This window comes from Dipodomys merriami, unplaced genomic scaffold (assembly GCF_024711535.1).
Source record: "Dipodomys merriami isolate MVZ:Mamm:240054 unplaced genomic scaffold, mDipMer1.0.p SCAF_11, whole genome shotgun sequence".
Lineage (NCBI taxonomy): Eukaryota > Metazoa > Chordata > Mammalia > Rodentia > Heteromyidae > Dipodomys > Dipodomys merriami.
Window position 1 is genome coordinate 28,560,157 of NW_027202382.1, and position 17,485 is coordinate 28,577,641.

The 17,485-nt window shown below is 39.8% G+C and overlaps 2 protein-coding genes across 4 annotated transcripts in view; both read left to right on the plus strand.

Annotated features, from left to right (window-relative positions):
* Hsdl2 (hydroxysteroid dehydrogenase like 2) overlaps positions 1-7,256 on the plus strand; it is a 50,504-nt gene extending 43,248 nt beyond the window's left edge. For both annotated transcript variants that reach the window (XM_070011749.1, XM_070011759.1), the window contains 2 exons: positions 1,637-1,765; positions 6,955-7,256. In XM_070011749.1, coding sequence (XP_069867850.1) covers positions 1,637-1,765; positions 6,955-7,067 — 242 coding nt within the window. In that variant the 3' untranslated portion in view covers positions 7,068-7,256. The remainder of the gene's footprint in view (positions 1-1,636; positions 1,766-6,954) is intronic.
* Positions 7,257-13,435: 6,179 nt separating this feature from the next.
* The window catches only part of Kiaa1958 (KIAA1958 ortholog), a 135,970-nt gene continuing 131,920 nt past the window's right edge, over positions 13,436-17,485 (plus strand). The window contains exon 1 of one of the 2 annotated variants that reach the window (XM_070011773.1): positions 13,436-13,525. The gene's annotated coding sequence lies outside the window, so the exon portion shown is untranslated. The remainder of the gene's footprint in view (positions 13,526-17,485) is intronic. The other variant, XM_070011782.1, reaches the window with a different exon arrangement.

Consider the following 17,485-nt stretch of genomic DNA (forward strand, 5'->3'; position numbering starts at 1 on the left):
AGGACTGGCCAAAAAAGAAAAGAAAAAAGAAAAAAAAAGTGTCTTACAATCTTTTCTACCTGGGCTGGATTCAAACCATCATCCGCAGAGCTCAGCCTCCTCAGTAGGCAAGATTGTAGGCATGAGCCACCAGCACCTGGCTTTTGCTTCCTTTTTGTCCTTGGAATCTGTGGTCTATTGCTTAGTCACTCTTCTAAACTTGTTGGACTCTGTTATGTGATCAGCTGTCAGAAGACTAGTTTTGTGTAAATCATATTGCCCCTGGCCTGTAATGGTCCCAGGTTGCTAAGTCTTGGTGGAGGAAGAAACACGCCACCTAGTGGGTCTGTACGGGAGAAAGTCATCATTGTCCTTTCTTATATGGGATTTAAATACTGTGTTTCTCACTTACTGCCTCATTTCCCACAGTGGTTACTTTTTAAACCTTCTGAGATGCCTACATACAGAAACTGCTTTGTCTTCCTGCCAGAAAATATAAATCAATCTGCATAGGTCCTGTCCTTTCCTCCTTTCTGCCCAATATAGCTGTTTTCATTCAGTGTACCCTAAGTTGTTGTTGTTGTTGTTGTTTATCAGCCGTGGGGCTTGAACTCTGGGTCTAGGCGCTCTTCAGCTCAAGGCTAGTGCTCTACCACTTAAGCCACAGTGCCACTTCCGGTTTTCTGGTGGTTTATTGGAGATAAGAGTCTCATGGACTTTCCTACCTGGGCTAGCTTTGAACTGCGATTCTCAGATTTCAGTAGCTAAGATTACAGGCGTGAGCCACCAGCTCCCGGCTACCCTAAGCTTTAATGTCTATATAGTACCAGTTTCAATATGGATCCCATGCTGGCCTCAAACTCATTGACAGTCTTCCTGCCTCTGCTCCTGTACTGGAATTATAGTTATGGCTTGGCTAGTTTTTTTTTTTTTATTGTGGCAAAATATACATAAAATATACGAGACATAAGTAAAATACATTTTAAATATTTATAAATGTGTGATTCAGTAGTATGTACATTCACACTGCCATGCAACCATCAGCACTCTCCTTCTCTAGAACTTTAGTTTTTTTTTTGTCCATTGTAGGGTTTGAACTCTGGGCCTGGGCGCTCTCTCTCAGCTCTTCAGCTCAAGGCAAGCGCTCTACTACTAGAGCCACAGCACCACTTCCAGTTTTCTGGTGGTTAATTGGAGATAAGAGTCTCACAGACATTCCTGCCTGGGTTGGTCTTGAACCACAATCCTCAAATCTCAGCCTTCTGAGTAGATAGGATTATAGGTGTAAGCCACTGGCGCCCAGCCTTTAGAACTTTTTCATTATCCTAAATTCACTTTCTGTTCCATTAAACAGTGACTCCCCTTTAACCTCTAGTCCCACTGTTCTGTCTGCATGAATTTGTAGGTGTCTTGCTTCCATATTAGTATACTCCTATATCATCTTCCACTTCCAGGCTCTTGTGAGAACATGTTTTTTCTGTTTATCAAAGGGCTTTCAAAACTTAGTATTGTACCAGGAACATAGTAAGTTCTCAGTAAATATTGGTTGAATATGATTGATAGAGGCCTAAAGGTTGTACCCTGAGAAGCAGGATATTGGAAGATTATTCTGATCTTGATAATTATTGTTTATTTCCATATGTTTGTTTCTGTATAGGTGAAGATGGTGGCACTTGGTTTCTTGATCTGAAAACCAAGGGTGGGTATGTGGGACATGGAGAGCCCTCAGATCGGGCAGATGTAGTGATGAGTATGACTACTGATGATTTTGTCAAAATGTTTTCAGGTAAGTTTTCAATTTTGTAAGTTCACTTATTGCTCAGGGAAATTATTTTTTGCAGTACTGGCAACTGAACCCAGGACATTGTACATGCTGGGCAAGTATTTACCACCTGAGTTATGCCTCTAACCCTTTTACTTGTTTGTTGTTGTCTTGTTGCCATCTTGGGCCTTGAACTCTGGGCTTAGGTGCTGTTCCTAACCTTCTTTTGCTCAAGGCTAGCACTATACCACTTGAGCTCCAGTACACCACTTTTAGTTTTTTTTTTGTGTGATTAATTGGAATAAGATTCTCACGGACATTCCTGCTCGGGCTGACCTTGAACCTTGATCCTCAGATCTCAGCCTCCTGAGTAGCTAGGATTACAGGCATGAGCCACTAGTGCCTAGCTGTATACTGTTTTTGAGGAAGAGTCTTGTCACTAACTTTGTCTAGGCCAGCTCCAAATTCACAACTTTCCTGTATCCCAAATAGCTGGGATCATAGACATGTACCACAATACCTGGCTTGTTCAGAAAAATTTTTTAATGATTTTAAAATATTTTATTTTATTCCTTTCCAAATAATTGAGACTCATAACTGTTCCTAACAGTGGAATTATAGCTGCTGTCTGTGTTAAAGAACACAGTCTTTTGAGGCTATAGTTAATCTTGCCTCTACTGTCATTTCTACTTCATCCAACAATCACAGAGTAGCTGTTAGGTCTTGCTCTTTGTTTTATTTTGTATTGTTTTTACATGACTCAGAAGCTAACAATGTAACATTGGAAGCAGAGAGAGAATTCAGAGATTCCTAAGTGGGCTTCATTCTGCTAGCTGAACTAAGACACCATATTTCCAGTAACTCCATGGAGACCAAAGGTGCAGGAGTCAGCACCTCACTTACTGAGGGCAAAGTCCTGCTTCCAACTTGCCAGGTACTGGAATAGGAAGTGGATGCAGCCTTCTGCCCCAGCCCAGTGAACCTGTCTTCTGGGGAAGGCCTAACCAGAGAAACTTTTTGCATGATTTTCTTTCTATTCTGTCCATTGACAGTGCCAGAGAAATTTAAAGAGTAATTTGTTGTACTTTTATTCTTAGAATACTACTCTAACTGGTAAGTTAATTGACTCAATTTGGAAAAAGTCAGAAGCAGCACTTCAAAGCACTATAAGGAATCCTTCATGTAATGAATCACAAATGTTATTCAAACTTTGTTCTGTTTTAATCTTGACAAACAGGATCACAGTATATTCTGTACTCTTGAATTCCAGTTCTAATCAAGGATATCAGGATGTCCAAGCCTATCTGTCTTTGATGCCCCAATGACCAAGATGTCCTAACTTAATCCTTTTTTGTAGTAGTGTTAAATATTAATTATACAAAAATTGCTTATAAAACAAGATACCATTTTTCCATTGTACATAATATTTTACCACAGTACTGAAAAATTGACTTTAAATATATATGTATGTGCATGTGTACTTCTACATACTTCTAAATAGTATATATACTTGTACATACCAATTTATATAAATGTATATATATGCTTATAAAACATGATACCAATTTTACTTGATAATTTTTTCCCATTGGACATTGTATCTTTCAGTGTTACAGTCTAATTAATTTTAGTTCTTCAAAACTATTTCTTCATAGAACTGAAATGGTACTTTAGATATACTTAACACCCAATGAATGTATGTAAACATGCATCTTATATTCTTTAAGCTGGGTGCCTGTGGCTCACACCTGAAATCCTAGCTCCTCGGGAGGCTGAGATCTGAACATTGCAGTTTGAAGCCAGCCCAGGCAGGAAGGTCATGAGACTCTTATCTCCAATTAATCACAGAAAAAGCTAGAAATGGCACAGTGGCTCAAGTGGTAGAGTACTAGCTAACCTTGAGCAAAAGGAGCCCAGGGACAGTGCACAGGCCCAGGACCAGCAAGGACAAACACAACAAATTCTTTAACTTAAAAACTACTTAAAACTGTTGTCAACATTTAAACTAAAACATTAATTTGATCTAATATTTACTATATGATTGTTGTGAATTAAGAAATATACTCAGCAGTCCTTTGAGATAAAATATTTTCACCATTTTGTAGAAGTAGAAACTGAAACACTTATGAACAACTAAATAACAAACCCAAGGTCAGATAGTGAATGTGTAAATGATGGAGCCAGGATTTAAATCAATGTGAACACCAAAATTCCTCCTCTCAGTGCTGTTCTGACTGACCTCCTAAGTTGAATCATGGCTTCTTTAATTTACCTTTTGGTCATAGAGTGTTAACTTGAAATAATAGATATGTTGTTGCATTAACTAAGTGGTTCAGCCAGCCATATGAACTGTTCAAAATACATTAGTAATTATGAGGTGTATTTTGTAAGCAACACTTTATAGATGGGTAGCAAATTTGCTTTTCCTTCTTACATACTTTCATCCTATTTATCTTATCTGCTTTTCTTCAAATGGGCATAATTTAGATCATAAGCATAAGTCTCTTCAGAAATCACTGCCATTTCTATGCGTAAATATATAATAGAATATATTATAAATATAACATCCTTAAGCAACTAGGATTCAAATTATCATAATCTCTCCTTTAGACCAGTAGAGGCCATTGTGTAATAAAGCAGTAAGATAGAAAAGAAATTGAGATGGTTTTAGTGGCAAGTGCCTATCAGCCTAGCTATTCAAAGGCTGAGGCTTGACTGCTTGAGTCCTGGAGTTCATGGCCAGATAGGGCAACATAGCAAGACCCAGTCTTTTTGTAATTTCTTTATCTGCTCCTCCTGCGTGTGTGTGCGTGCGCGCGCGTGCACCCACCCACCCACCCACCCACCCACCCACACACACACACACACACACACACACACACCATTGTTATACTGTGCTAAACAGCTATTTTTTAAAAAAAATTTTATTGTGAAAATACTGTACAGAGGGGTTACAATTACATGAGCAAGATAATGAGTACATTTCTTATCAAGCATTGTAGCCTCCTCCTCTGTTTCACCTTACAGCTATTTTTTTAAATTTGTTTTTAACAGCATCGTTGAGGTTGAATTTATCCCATATTGTTTATCCACATTCCAGCTTATGAGCATTTGAATTGTTTCAGGTTTTGGACTATTATGAATATTGCCAGACCAACATTGTGTTTTTGTTTTCTTTTTTGTATGTGAACATTTTGTGTGGAGGGGGGCATTGTCCCTGAGCTTTTTCACTTTGAGCCACAGCTCCACTTCTGGCTTTTTTTGGGTGGGAGGGGGGCTTTTGGTGGTTAATTAGAGATAAGGCTCACAAACTTTTGGCCTGAGCATGCTTTGAACTGCAGTCCTCAGATCTCAGCCTCTTGAGTAGTTAGGATTACAGGCATGAACCACCTGCACCCAGCTCTGAACACTCTTATACATACATTTGTGTAGATAGATGCTTTCATTCTTTGTGGGTAGATTTCTTAGAGTAGAAATTTTACATGTAGCAAGTTGATTTTAACTTTTTAAGAAATTATCAAATGGTTTGCTAAAGTGACTATTTTTACATTCCCATCAGCAATTCATGAAGGTTCCAGTTTCTCTACATGGTCGCCAATGCTTATGATTGCCATTTTATTCTAGCCATTGTAATGGGTGTGTGTGGAGATCTCATGTCATTTTAATATATGTTATTAATTATTAATGATGTTGAACATCTTTTCATATGTTTGATGGCTATTTATATTTGGTGAGCTATGTATTCATAGCCTTTGCTCATTTGAGTTGTCTATTGAATTATAAGAGATTGTGATTGTCATAGTATTGATTAATATGATTAGATATTCTTATCTTTATATAACTATGAACATACAGATTTTATCATATACATACTTAGAGATACTAAACATATCATTATAAAGATATATTTTCTATATATAAAATATTTATATTCAGAATGCATGTCCTTTTTTTTCTTTTTGGCAGTACTAGCACTTGCTTTATGCTTTCTAAGCAGGTGCTTTAACATTTGATTCACATCTCCATGTCTAGATTGGATGCATGCTCTTTTTATTATTTATTATTTTTACGTAGTGGTACAAAGGGATTTTAATTCAAAATACCAATTTATGAGTACAATGTACCTTGATCACTGTCATCCCTTACCTTGTTCTCCTCCATTTCTCCCAACCCCACCTCAAGTTAACTGCTCCATTTTCACATATGTATGTTGGCTATTATGACTGTATTCACCCACCCTTCCTCTTTGCATGTGTCTGCTCTCCTGCCTCTTGACCTCCCTCTTCTTCTGACAACTCATGTTTCAGCTTCCTGGTATTCATTCCATTAAACTGTCAGTTGTTCAAAGGAGTCACACCATTGGAATACCATACTGTGTATAACATACTTAAGTCAAGTTGTTGTGTGTATATGACCCTGTATATGTTGTCATATATGTTTATAATTTAGATCTAATTTCCACAGATTAGAGAAAACATGTGCCCTTTGTATCTCTGAGCCTGAGTTATTTCACTTAATATAATTTTTTCCAGGTCCATCTATTTCCCTGCAAATGACATATTATTCTTCCCAATGGATGAATAAAATTCCCATACACACATACATATACATACCACATTTCTTTGTTGATGCATGTTCTTTATCAAACATGTAATTTCCTTTTCTCTCTGTATTTGTGGATTTTCTGTCTTTCCCTACCTTTTTCTCTCCCTCCCTTTCTTCTTTTATTCCCCCTCCCCACCCCCAGTATTGAGGATTGAATAATTGAGCCTACTGCTTGCTAGGAAAGCACTCTACCATACTTGAGTCAGGCCCATAGTCCTCAATTTCTTGAAGTTAAACTTGAAATAACTAAAAGTTGAATGATCTATAACAAATTGGAAATTTTACTGAAATACATACTACTTATTTACCAGAATTCATCTTAGGGTCATGTTTCTTTTAGTGTACTGTAAGAAATATGTCTTTAGCTTTTTTCCATAATCTTTTGCTGATCATTTTTTATGTAATCCCTCATATACAGGATATTGTAAGCATCTAAGTCAGGGATTGAGACTCCCTAGATATACTGATAAAAATGTTGTAGTAGAAATTTGTATGCTTCTGACATTTATATAACTCAAGGAAATTATTTTTATAATGCATATTTTTGAAAGAGTACATCTTTGGGTCACTAATGGTTGCTTTGCCTTCTCTCATTTTTCTCATTCTAGGGAAACTAAAGCCAACAATGGCATTTATGTCTGGAAAATTGAAGATTAAAGGAAACATGGCTCTAGCAATCAAATTGGAAAAACTGATGAATCAGATGAATTCCAGACTGTGAAGGAAAAGAAACAAAAATATTGACTATGCTGAAAAAGTAAAAAAAGCTCAACAGTTAAAAATCTAATGCTCATTGTCTTCCTTATTATTTTCAAGAATACACATGTTCTAGAAAAAAAGTAGAATTTATCTATAAAACTTGACATAATTAAAGCAGCTAGCTGAATCAAATATATTTTATTAAATTCTATGGCATTGTGTTCTTTATATTCTGACAGATTCCTCTATGCCTTATATCTCATTCTCTTTCAGGAAAAGTATATGGTGAACAACCAACCAGGTCAAGCAGTAAAATTAGCTCTGTATGCAGCTTCTTCTCATGTTTGTCCTCCCTCAAAGACAACTCAGATAAGGAATGCTCAACTTGTAGTATCTCTCTTCTTTTTTTCAGGCCTTTAGTTTTGCTCAGCATTTTTTTTTTGCGGGGGGGGGGGGGGGCTTGAACCCTGGGTGCTGTCCCTTAGCTCTTCAGCACAAGGCTAGTACTCTACCCCTTGAACCACAGTGCCACTTCCAATTTTCTGGTGGTTTATTGGAGATAAGAGTCTCATGAACTTTCCTATCCAGGCTGGCTTCCAACGTTGATCCTCAGATCTCAGCCTCCTGAGTAGCTAAGGATTACAGGCATAAGCCACTGGCGCCCGGCTTCAGCAGTGTTTTATGGGTTTACGTATAAAATATTTGCATGTAGGATTTTTACAAAAAAACTTACCCATAAACATTTCATGTTATTGATGCTATTTGAAATAGCTTTTCGAATTTCAGTTTTTAATTTTTCTTTGCTAATACATAGAAATATAATAAAATTTATAAGTAGGCCTTACATCCACTTAACTAGTTTTAGCTTTATGTGAAGATTTTGCAGGGTTTTTTTTAAAATATATAATCATGGTAACTGCCAATAAAGATAATTTTATCTCTTCTTATTTACTGTACCTTTGTTTCTTTTTCTTGTTGTATTGTACTGTTAGGCTCACGTATAGTGGTGACTACTGATGGTGAGAATGGACATCCCAGTCTTAACATCATAGTGAGACTTTCTCAGAAAACCAACCAAACCAGTTTGTTGACATATAAATACCATGCATACCATTTTCTTCTTACAGTGTATAATTCACTGGGTTTTAGTTATATTCACAGTTAATCAACCATGTCATCACATTTTTATTAACCATAAAAGGAACTGTACTCCAGTAGCATTTATCTCACTCACATTGTCACTAAAACCTCTTGGCTATAGGCAACCCCCAGTAAACTTTCTCTTGCTGTTGATTTGCCTATCCTGGGTGTTAATATAACCATCATGACTGGCTTTTCAATCCTTAATGTTTTCGGAGTTCATCCATATCGTAGCATTGTGTCATTGTCAATTTATATGATATACTTGCTGCTTCCACATCAGTTTTTTTGGCCTGACTTAGCTGTTTGAAGCCCATTGTACCTTGTCACCTTGGGCATAGTTAAAACTGACTTTCTTGCCTGGCGTGGGTGGCTCATGCCTGTAATCCTAGCTATTCAGAGATCTGAGGATTGAGGTTGGAAGCCAACCCAGGCAGGAAAGTCCGTGAGACTCTTATCTCCAATTAGTCCTAGAAGAAGCTAGAAGTGGTACTGTGGCTCAAGTGGTAGAGTGCTAGCCTTGAGCAAAAGAAGCCCAAGGATAGCGCACAGGCCCAGAGTTCAAGCCCCAGGAAGAGCAAAAACAAACACAAAAAACACTTTATTCCTCATCCCAAGGACTCCACATATCCCCAAATTGAAACCTATAAAAAAAATTCCCTGCTTATAAATATTTTCTTTCTATAGTTTTAGTTTTTAGTGCTACTCCTGAGGCTTTGATCTCAGGGTCTTGGTGCTATCTCCTAGATTTTTCATTCAAGGCTGGTGTTCTACCACTTGATGAGACTGTTTTAAGAAAACATTTTTTTTTCTTAAATCAATTTTTTTTATTGTCAACTTAGATTTTGTTGTCTTAAAATCCAAAGGGATCTTCCTATTTTATAGCTAGTATGAACAGTACTGATGTGAATATTCATGTACAAGTCTTTGTGCTGCCATATATGGTCATTTCTCTTGATTATATATGCCTATGGGGAGAGCTGCTGGATTGTGGTAATTTTGTGTTTAGCCTTTTGAAGACTTGCCTACTTTCTAAAATACCTGCACCATCTTACTGTCCCACTAAGAACTGAACAAGAGTTGATTTTCCATCACAAAGGCTTAGTACTGTCTTTTTTATAAACATCATGGTGGATGTGTAGTGGTATTCTGCTGTAGTTTTGATCTAATTTCCTTGATAGCTCTATTTGATTCTTACGAAATTCTAATTCTCTAGTGAAATTGTCCATTCTGTTACTTGTGTTTTGAACATATTATAGGTATTCTAAAGGTTCTAGCTAATAACTAGGATATCTGGAACATGTACCTATGATTCCATTGTCTTTTTTTGTCCTGGTTTGTATTAAGCTTGTTTTTTTCTTGGCATGTTTGGTAATATTTGGTGGAGTCCCAGATATTATTTATGAAAAATTATAAAGCACTTCTACTGAAGTCCACTAAAGAGCTTTTTTTTTTTGGGTCGGTCGTGGGGCCTGAACTCTTGGCCTGGGTGCTGTCCCTCAGCTCTTCAGCTCAAGGCTAGCTAGCACTCTACCACTTGAGCCACAGCGCCACTTCCGGCTTTTTTTTTCTGCTTATGTGGTGCTGAGGAATCGAACCCAGGGCCTCAAACATGCAAGGCGAGAGCTCTACCACTGAGCCAACTTCCCAGCCCAAGAGCTTTTTTTTTTCTGGCAGGAAAACAGAATATTTGAAATTCATCTTGATCCAACCAGAGACTAAGGTAGTACAAGGCTATTTAGGTACTGGTCGGACTATTTCAGATTTGCTTTTGTTTCCAGTGTATATAGTTGTTAAGAGTTACAACTGAAACTCATGTTTACAAGGGCCCTTCCTTCCTATTTAATTTCCACAATACCATGATACAAAGATTTCCACTTATTTTTTTTTTCCTCTTAGCAGTTTGCTTTCTGCTTCACTTCATGGCTTTTTGTGCTTTTTTTTTTTTTTTTTTTTTTTTTTTTTAGATTAGGAATCCACAAGTGCTTTGGAGGAGAATGGCAAAGTGATACTTTATTTTGGTGGCACTGATGTTTGAGCTCAGGGCCTTTTGCAGCTTGTTAGGCAAATATTTTAACATGTTTCCATCCTTCTTCTTCTTTTTTTTTTTTAATGGTCTTGCACTTTTGCTTTTGTCCTGGACCAGCCTCCAACCAGCCTCCACACACAACCTGTATGTTCCATCTAGCTTGGATTACAGGTGTGTGTATCATTACTATAATTACATCGTCTAGGACCTTGGCCTGACAAAGGCTTAGGTGTCTCAACAGAGTGACATATAAATTTTATGTCTTCAGCCCAATGAGACTGTCCCAAACTCCAAAAGCTACTCTGTCTGTGGCTTCTATACTCATCACAAATTGGCAATGCTCTCAACAAGAAAAAGTGGCTAGGAATGTAATATTCACTTCAAGATATTTCCTTCTTCCTTACTGTTGAACTCTCAAGGATTGGTTGACTAGATTGTTCTCTAGTAGTTATAAGCAGCTTTTATAATTCTCAGTGAGTTAATTTGCTTAACACTATACCCCCAAGTTGCCACAAGAATGCATATATGTACACGCATATATACATATGCATATACTTTTAATGTGGTAAAAATAAAACAAAAATAGTGTATATACTTAAACTTAGATCTCTATATTTCAATTTAGATCTCTAGAACTTTTTCATTTTGCAAAAAGTGAAACATATTCCACTGAGTATAAACTTTCCATATTCCACCCCCTCCTTGTTACCACTATTCTACTTTGTGTTTCCATTATTTTGAACATGTAGATACCTCAGGTAAGTGGGATCATCCAGTATTTGTCTTTCTGCCACTGACTAATTTAGAATAATGTCCCCCAAATTCAAGGAAGTTGCAGCATTTGACATTACTTTTTTGTGTGTGCTGTGTGTCAATATTTGCTCTTAAACTCAAGGCTTTAAACTCTTGCTTGGCTTTTCCTCGAGGCTGGCACTCTACTGCTTGAGCCACATTTCCACTTCTAGCTTTTTGGAGATAAGTCTCAAAGACCTTTCTGCCCAGTCTGGCTTCAAACCTTGATTCTTAGATCTCAACCTCCAAAACAATTAAGATTACAGATTACACCCAGAATTTTTAAGGCTGAATAGTCCATTGTAAGTATATGTAACATTTTATCCATTTATCTGTCAACTGACACTTAGATTGCTTTCACCTTTTTACATATTGTGCATACACTGACTTATCTTTAAGACCCTGCCTTCAACTCTTTTGGATACATACTCAGAAGTAAGTCTGCTGGAGCATGGTTCACATGATTATTACACTTCTAGTTTTTTTTGAGGACCCTCCATACTGTTGAGATGTACAAATCGTTATGTCTATGTCGAAAAATGAACTTTACAACTTGGGGGCGGAGGGGAGGGGTAGCGGGGAGGATTAGGTGGGAGGGGCAGGGGGGAGGATGGGAAGGGATGGGAAGAGGAAACAAAGGAGGAGGCTACAATGCTTGACAAGAAATGTACTCATTATCTTGCCCATGTAATTGTAACCCCCCTCCATACTGTTTTACATGGCGATTACTCCTTATAGTCCCACCAGCAGTGCACAAAGGTGCCAGTTTCTTCACAGGATTACATCTTTGGAATGTGTAGCAATGAACTGTGTGTGTAGAGTGGTGTTATTTTGTATAGACATCAGTTTGTGAAAAATATTTATGCATATTTTTAAACATTCAGCCTAGACAAAGGGGAGTGTTAACACCAGAAAACGTTAAGAATATCATCCTGAGCTGGGCAGTGGCTCAAGCCAATAATCCTAGCTACTTGGGAGGCAAAAATCAGATGGTGCTTTGAGACTAATGCTGTCAAAAAGCTTGATTCCAGTTGGGCGCCGGTGGCTCACGCCTGTAATCCTAGCTACTCAGGAGGCTGAGATCTGAGGATCACGGTTCAAAGCCAGCCCTGGCAGGAAAGTCCATGAGACTCCAATAAACCACTAGAAAACAGGAAGTGGCGCTATGGTTCAAGTGGTAGAGCACTCGTCTTGAGCTGAAGAGCTGACAGTGCCCAGGCCCAGAGTTCAAGCCCCATGACCGACCAAAAAAAAAGTTTGACTCGGTCTCACTGAATGGCTATTAGGAAAGTACCATGACTAGATGCAAGGGTGTGTTTCTCATTGTTACTCCCCTCCTGGGCATAAAACCAAACTCTACTTGGAAAATAACCAATGCAAAAAGGGGCTGGAGGCATGGCGCTCTATGTATATTATATATTGGTATATATGTACTTAGATGTATTTATTACATATGTACATGTATAAACTATACACAATATACGTATACACACACTCATATTTATCTGACTCAGTGAGACTCTTTATCACCAGTAAACCAGCAAGAAGCCAGAAGAGGTAGAGTGCTAACCTTGAGCTAAAAGGACAGCGCCCTGGCCCAGAGTTCAAGCCCAGCACCAACATGAAAATAAAGAATAAGTGTTTGTTAAAGGTGCAGCCTCACCTCTGTTGTGCCATGTCGCACAGGATGTCCCAAGGGTGTTCTTGTGTCCCTGGCGTGCAGGACCACTCGTCTGGGCCAGCTTTAGGTTGACTTAAGCAGGGCTGGGTGGGTGTTGCTGCAGCTGGACGTTAGGCACCTCCACCGGGCAGCGGTTTCTGTGGGGTGGCACGGAGTAATTTGGAGTATGTTGGTGTTCAGTCACCTCCCTGGGTGCGGAGGGGACTCAGCTCGGTGTGTGATAACAGGTGTCACCTCGCTCCCGAGAGGAGCAAGTAGCCTGCTCTCTGGGTGTGGGTGGAGGTGTGTGGAGCTCGGAAGCGGCGGGCAGGGGCTGGGGGGAGGGGTCCCACGCCCCCACGGCCCAGCGTGGCGACCGCTGCGTGTGCGCGGCACGAGGGCGGCCCGCGCCACCTCCGGGCAGCGCCGCCCGCGAGCCCCGTGCGTGTGTGGTAGGAGGTGTCGTTACACACTTCCTGTGGGTCTCACAGACCACGGCGCGTTTCCGGTGCGGGCTGGAGCCCCGGGTCCGAGCCCCCGCCCTGCGCCCGGCCCCGCCCCCACCCGCGCCCCGCCCCCCACCGCCCGCCCAGCGCGCTTCCAAGCCGAGCGCGCCCAGCTCCGGGCGCACGGAGCGGCGCGCGCGGTGGCCGAGCCCGGTTGGCTCCCCCGCCGCCGTCCGCCGGGCCGCGCCGCCTTCCCAGCTCCACTTGCCTTCGGTGCCCGGCCCTCTGGCCGCTCGCCGTCCGCCCGTCCTCCTCCCTCCCTGCGTCCCGCCCCGTCCAGCCCCCGGCAGCCGGGCTCCCACAGGCCGCCCCGTCGCTCGCGTTCCTATGGACAGACGCACAGACACCTGCAGGTGGGTGAGAGCCCGCGCGCGGGGCGGGGACGAGCGCGCAGACGCGGCGGCCCGGGCGGGGACGCCTCTTTGTGTGGGGGCGGTCGCGCCGTGACCCGCCGAACCCTCCTTTTGTTTCTCCTCAGGGGAGCGCGGCGGGAGTGAGGGCCGGGGACCCGCGCGGCCGGACGTCGGCGGAGGGGATGGGGAGGGGGCGTATGGGGGGGCGGAGACCCCGGCGCGCGGCGGGCGGAGTGGGGGGGGCTCGGGGTCCACGGCCAGCGCTGCGTCGTCGGGGTCCGCGGCCGGGGTCTTGTCGGAGCTGCAAAGGGGGAAGAGAAGACGTGCCTGTTAGTTTGCAAGTCTGAGGTGGTTCTGGGGCCGTGCACGACTCGCTCCCCTCCGCGGGAGGCTCCCCGAGGCGCGTGGTGGGGCGTGTGTGCAGGAACGTGCGCCGCTGGGCTCCCCTATTTATTGTTTCTAGCGGAGGAGGGCTTTCTCCCGGAGGCGCTGGGCGCCCCCCACTCCGCCCCCATCTGAGGCTGCGCACAGTGATTTGTGTTTGTTATCAAATACATCAACAGACGTAGTGTGCCGGGCGGAAGGAGGTGGGGCTGGCCAGAATCACGGTGTGTTTTGTGTTTGTTTGTTTTTTTTCTTTCCTAGTTGCTAGGCTTTTGAAAAAATTACTGTTATTTTAAAGGTTAGATAGGGATGTAAAGGGTAAAAATAACACGGCTGTGTGTGTGCGTGTGTTTACAGTAATGCATATATTTGTTTGGAAGGTGTGGAGTAAAGTTTTGATTTCTCTCCCCACTCACCCAGACTACGGGGTTTTAGGATTAGCATTGAAAAAGAATGTTCTCCCCGGGAAGTCAACTGCTAACCTGTGAGTCCCCTAGGGGTTGCTTTCATGTGGGAGGGTAGCTTTCCATTCAGGCTAGAACCTTTCTTTTGCTGGTTTAAGATAGGAAGTCTTTCATTATGTATGAGAAGAACATGAATGTTAGAATTGACTATCCCATCACCCGCATGATTATGCTTTTCAGGTTTTTTTTCTATGTGCCTTTTATGTATTCTATGCTTATGACTCCAAAATTGGGTTGTTGTGTATGTTGGAATTTTTGTTTTGAAAATTACTGTGGAATTATATTTTTGATTTATCATACTTTTTTTAAATGAACAATTGCATTCAAACAATAAACCATCTTAAAAACCAATTTTACAGCTTCAGAATTTTTATGTAGGTCTGAGGTTATAATTTTGTGTTAATCTCGGCCTGCTCACTTCTCAAAAGTAGTCAGGCCTACTCCAAGAATTTATTAATAAATATAAACCTGGCATTTACCAGAGAGATTTTCTTTTTCTTTTTTCTTTTTTTAAGCAGCTTTGAGAAGCACCAAGACAATTACAGGTACAGTCATTTGGAGAAAGTGGAGGTTTTCATTTTTCAAGTGTTTTCTTGGTGGAAAAATATTCGTGTTGATTTCTATCAGACATGGAAATTCATCAGAAATATACATAATTTAATGTATTTAGGCAAAGTAAATTTTTGTCATTGCAGAAAGATGTTTAATATACTTAAAATAGTGATTTTTTTTCTAGGAAAAAATTACGTTGTAGATTCTTGCTTCAGATCATTAGTACATTAATATTATGCCTACTTTTAAAAATACCCAGACAACACATTTGTACACATTTTACTTGAAAACTAGAATAGACTTCGTGTAAAAATGGTAGAGTAAGTCCCTTTTAAGCTGGTCATATTTTATTAGTTCCCTTAGTGACTTTCAGTGTAGGTAAATAAATTTAAAGTCTGTGCAAAGGCTCAGAGCTTAGTGTGTGGCTTTGGTAGTGTGTGGCTCTTGACCTATGCTCTCCTCCCCTTTCCATTATGAAGACTCCAAAGAGGAAAAATAATGAAATTAAGTTTGGCCTTAGCTTGGAAAAAAGAATTCAAGACCACTCAGAATTCCATCTAGCTGGTCGAAGTACTAAAAAAGATAAGCTAACAAATTGAATTGCTTGTTTATGCATTTGCCAGTCTGTCAGTGGTGATGATAAGATTTAACAAAGAGTCACTATGTAAACTAAACATTTACACACTATTGCCTATATTAAGAAATTGCTTTTCAGGTCAGCACAGGAGTGTCTTTGTGGGATCTTAAAGGCAGTTCCTAGCTTTCTGTTTGTTTTTGACTGATAAGTAGGGTTTTGTATTTTTGTTTCACTTTTTTCCTTGTGCAGTTGGAAGTAATATTTTAGTGTAATAAGAAACATTCCAGAGAAGTGTACAGATTTTCATTTTCCCCTTTTAGTGAGCTGATGGTCAAGAAGGCATATATTTTTTTCTTTTCATTGTTCATGATTGAATTTTTTTGTTACTTTTTACATTGTGATAAAAAATGCTACTTTGAGAAAATTTGAATTTATATGAAATTAAATTTTAAAATACAGGGTTTTTTGTAAACACTATACTGTCTATAGTTGATTTTAATAGGTTTTAAAATCTATAGAGTTGTCTAGCATTTTCCTGTTGGTTAATTATCAAACATGATATATCATTAAAGGAAACAAAATGGACACTTAGTGTTAGTTGAGACCTCCAAATGTTTAGTTTTAGTATCTGTAATACTCAAATAGAAAGCAGAAAGTACTAACTTTAGTCTTATAGTAGATCTATGAGTTTCATGCAGTTTTTCCAGGCCTGGTTGGGATGCAGGGCAGGCTGGGAAGGGTGGACAGTGACCTCTTGTTGCAGCCTTTATCATCCTGCATTGTTTAAGAACAGCACATGCCTGTGTTGCTTGCTGAAAATGCAGAATTCATACTTGGATTAATATTCTGGTACCAGATGTATGAGGCTGGCTCTAAAGAAGCTTTCTCTCTTACATACTGTCAAAAATAAAGAAGCTGAAGATTGGAGAGAAGCCATTTATTTTGAACAGTTTTATTTTATGACAGTTGTGTTTGTAAAGAAACTGGCTCATAATATTTACTTAAGAGATCTACATAGTTGCCAAAAGAAGCCCTACAGGTTTTCGTTCTTTCTTTCTTTCTTTCTTTCTTTCTTTCTTTCTTTCTTTCTTTCTTTCTTTCTTTCTTTCTTTCTTTCTTTCTTTCTTCTTTTAAAAAAAGTTTTCATAGAGCTTAATTCTTATGTGATGCTTCTTGACTTTACTCCTGATTAGTTGATTTATGGACTTTATTTACCAGCATGATTGGAGAATTCTTTTGCTAGACTAAAATTGCACTCTGCCTGTGCTCCAGTCAGTTTCCTAGGTAACAAATGCACTGCATAGATTCCATAATGAGGACTGTGGTTGGTTAGTTACTGTGTAAATTCTGTTGTTTGGTAAAGCTTAGTCTCAAATTCAAATAAAAGGTCAAGAAATCAAAAGTACTAAAAATGCAAATTTTGGAATTTTACTTTGTATCTAGTGCCAATAGAGTTTAATAGGTTTTTCTGAAGAAAGACAAATTATACAACAGTATTTAAGTTTGTTTCTCAGACTTAGACTTAAATGATTGGAGAGCTTTTTCATACTGGTAACATAACATTTCATACTGGTAATGCTAATGGCTCTAGGGTCCAAAAGGATATGTTATCATACTTGGAAATAACACAGAAAGCAAAGGTATGTGGTATTGGACCTCGGTAATACTTTTATACTGGAAAGGATGTAATCACCCAGAAGGAAAATTAGACAACTATATGTGAAATATATGGGGCAAGTGCTCAAGTGCTCTACCACTTGAGCCATACAGCTCCACTTGCAGCTTTATTTGGTGATTAATTGGAGTCTCATAGAATTTACTGCCTGGGCTGGCTTCAGATCTCAGACTCCTGAGTAGTTAGGATTACAGGCATGAGCGACCAGCTTTCCACTTGTGAAATGTAACTTTAAGAAGACACTAAAGTATTTGCAAATCATTTAGAAACATTAAAACATCTACCATAAAAGAACAATTTTTTTAGTC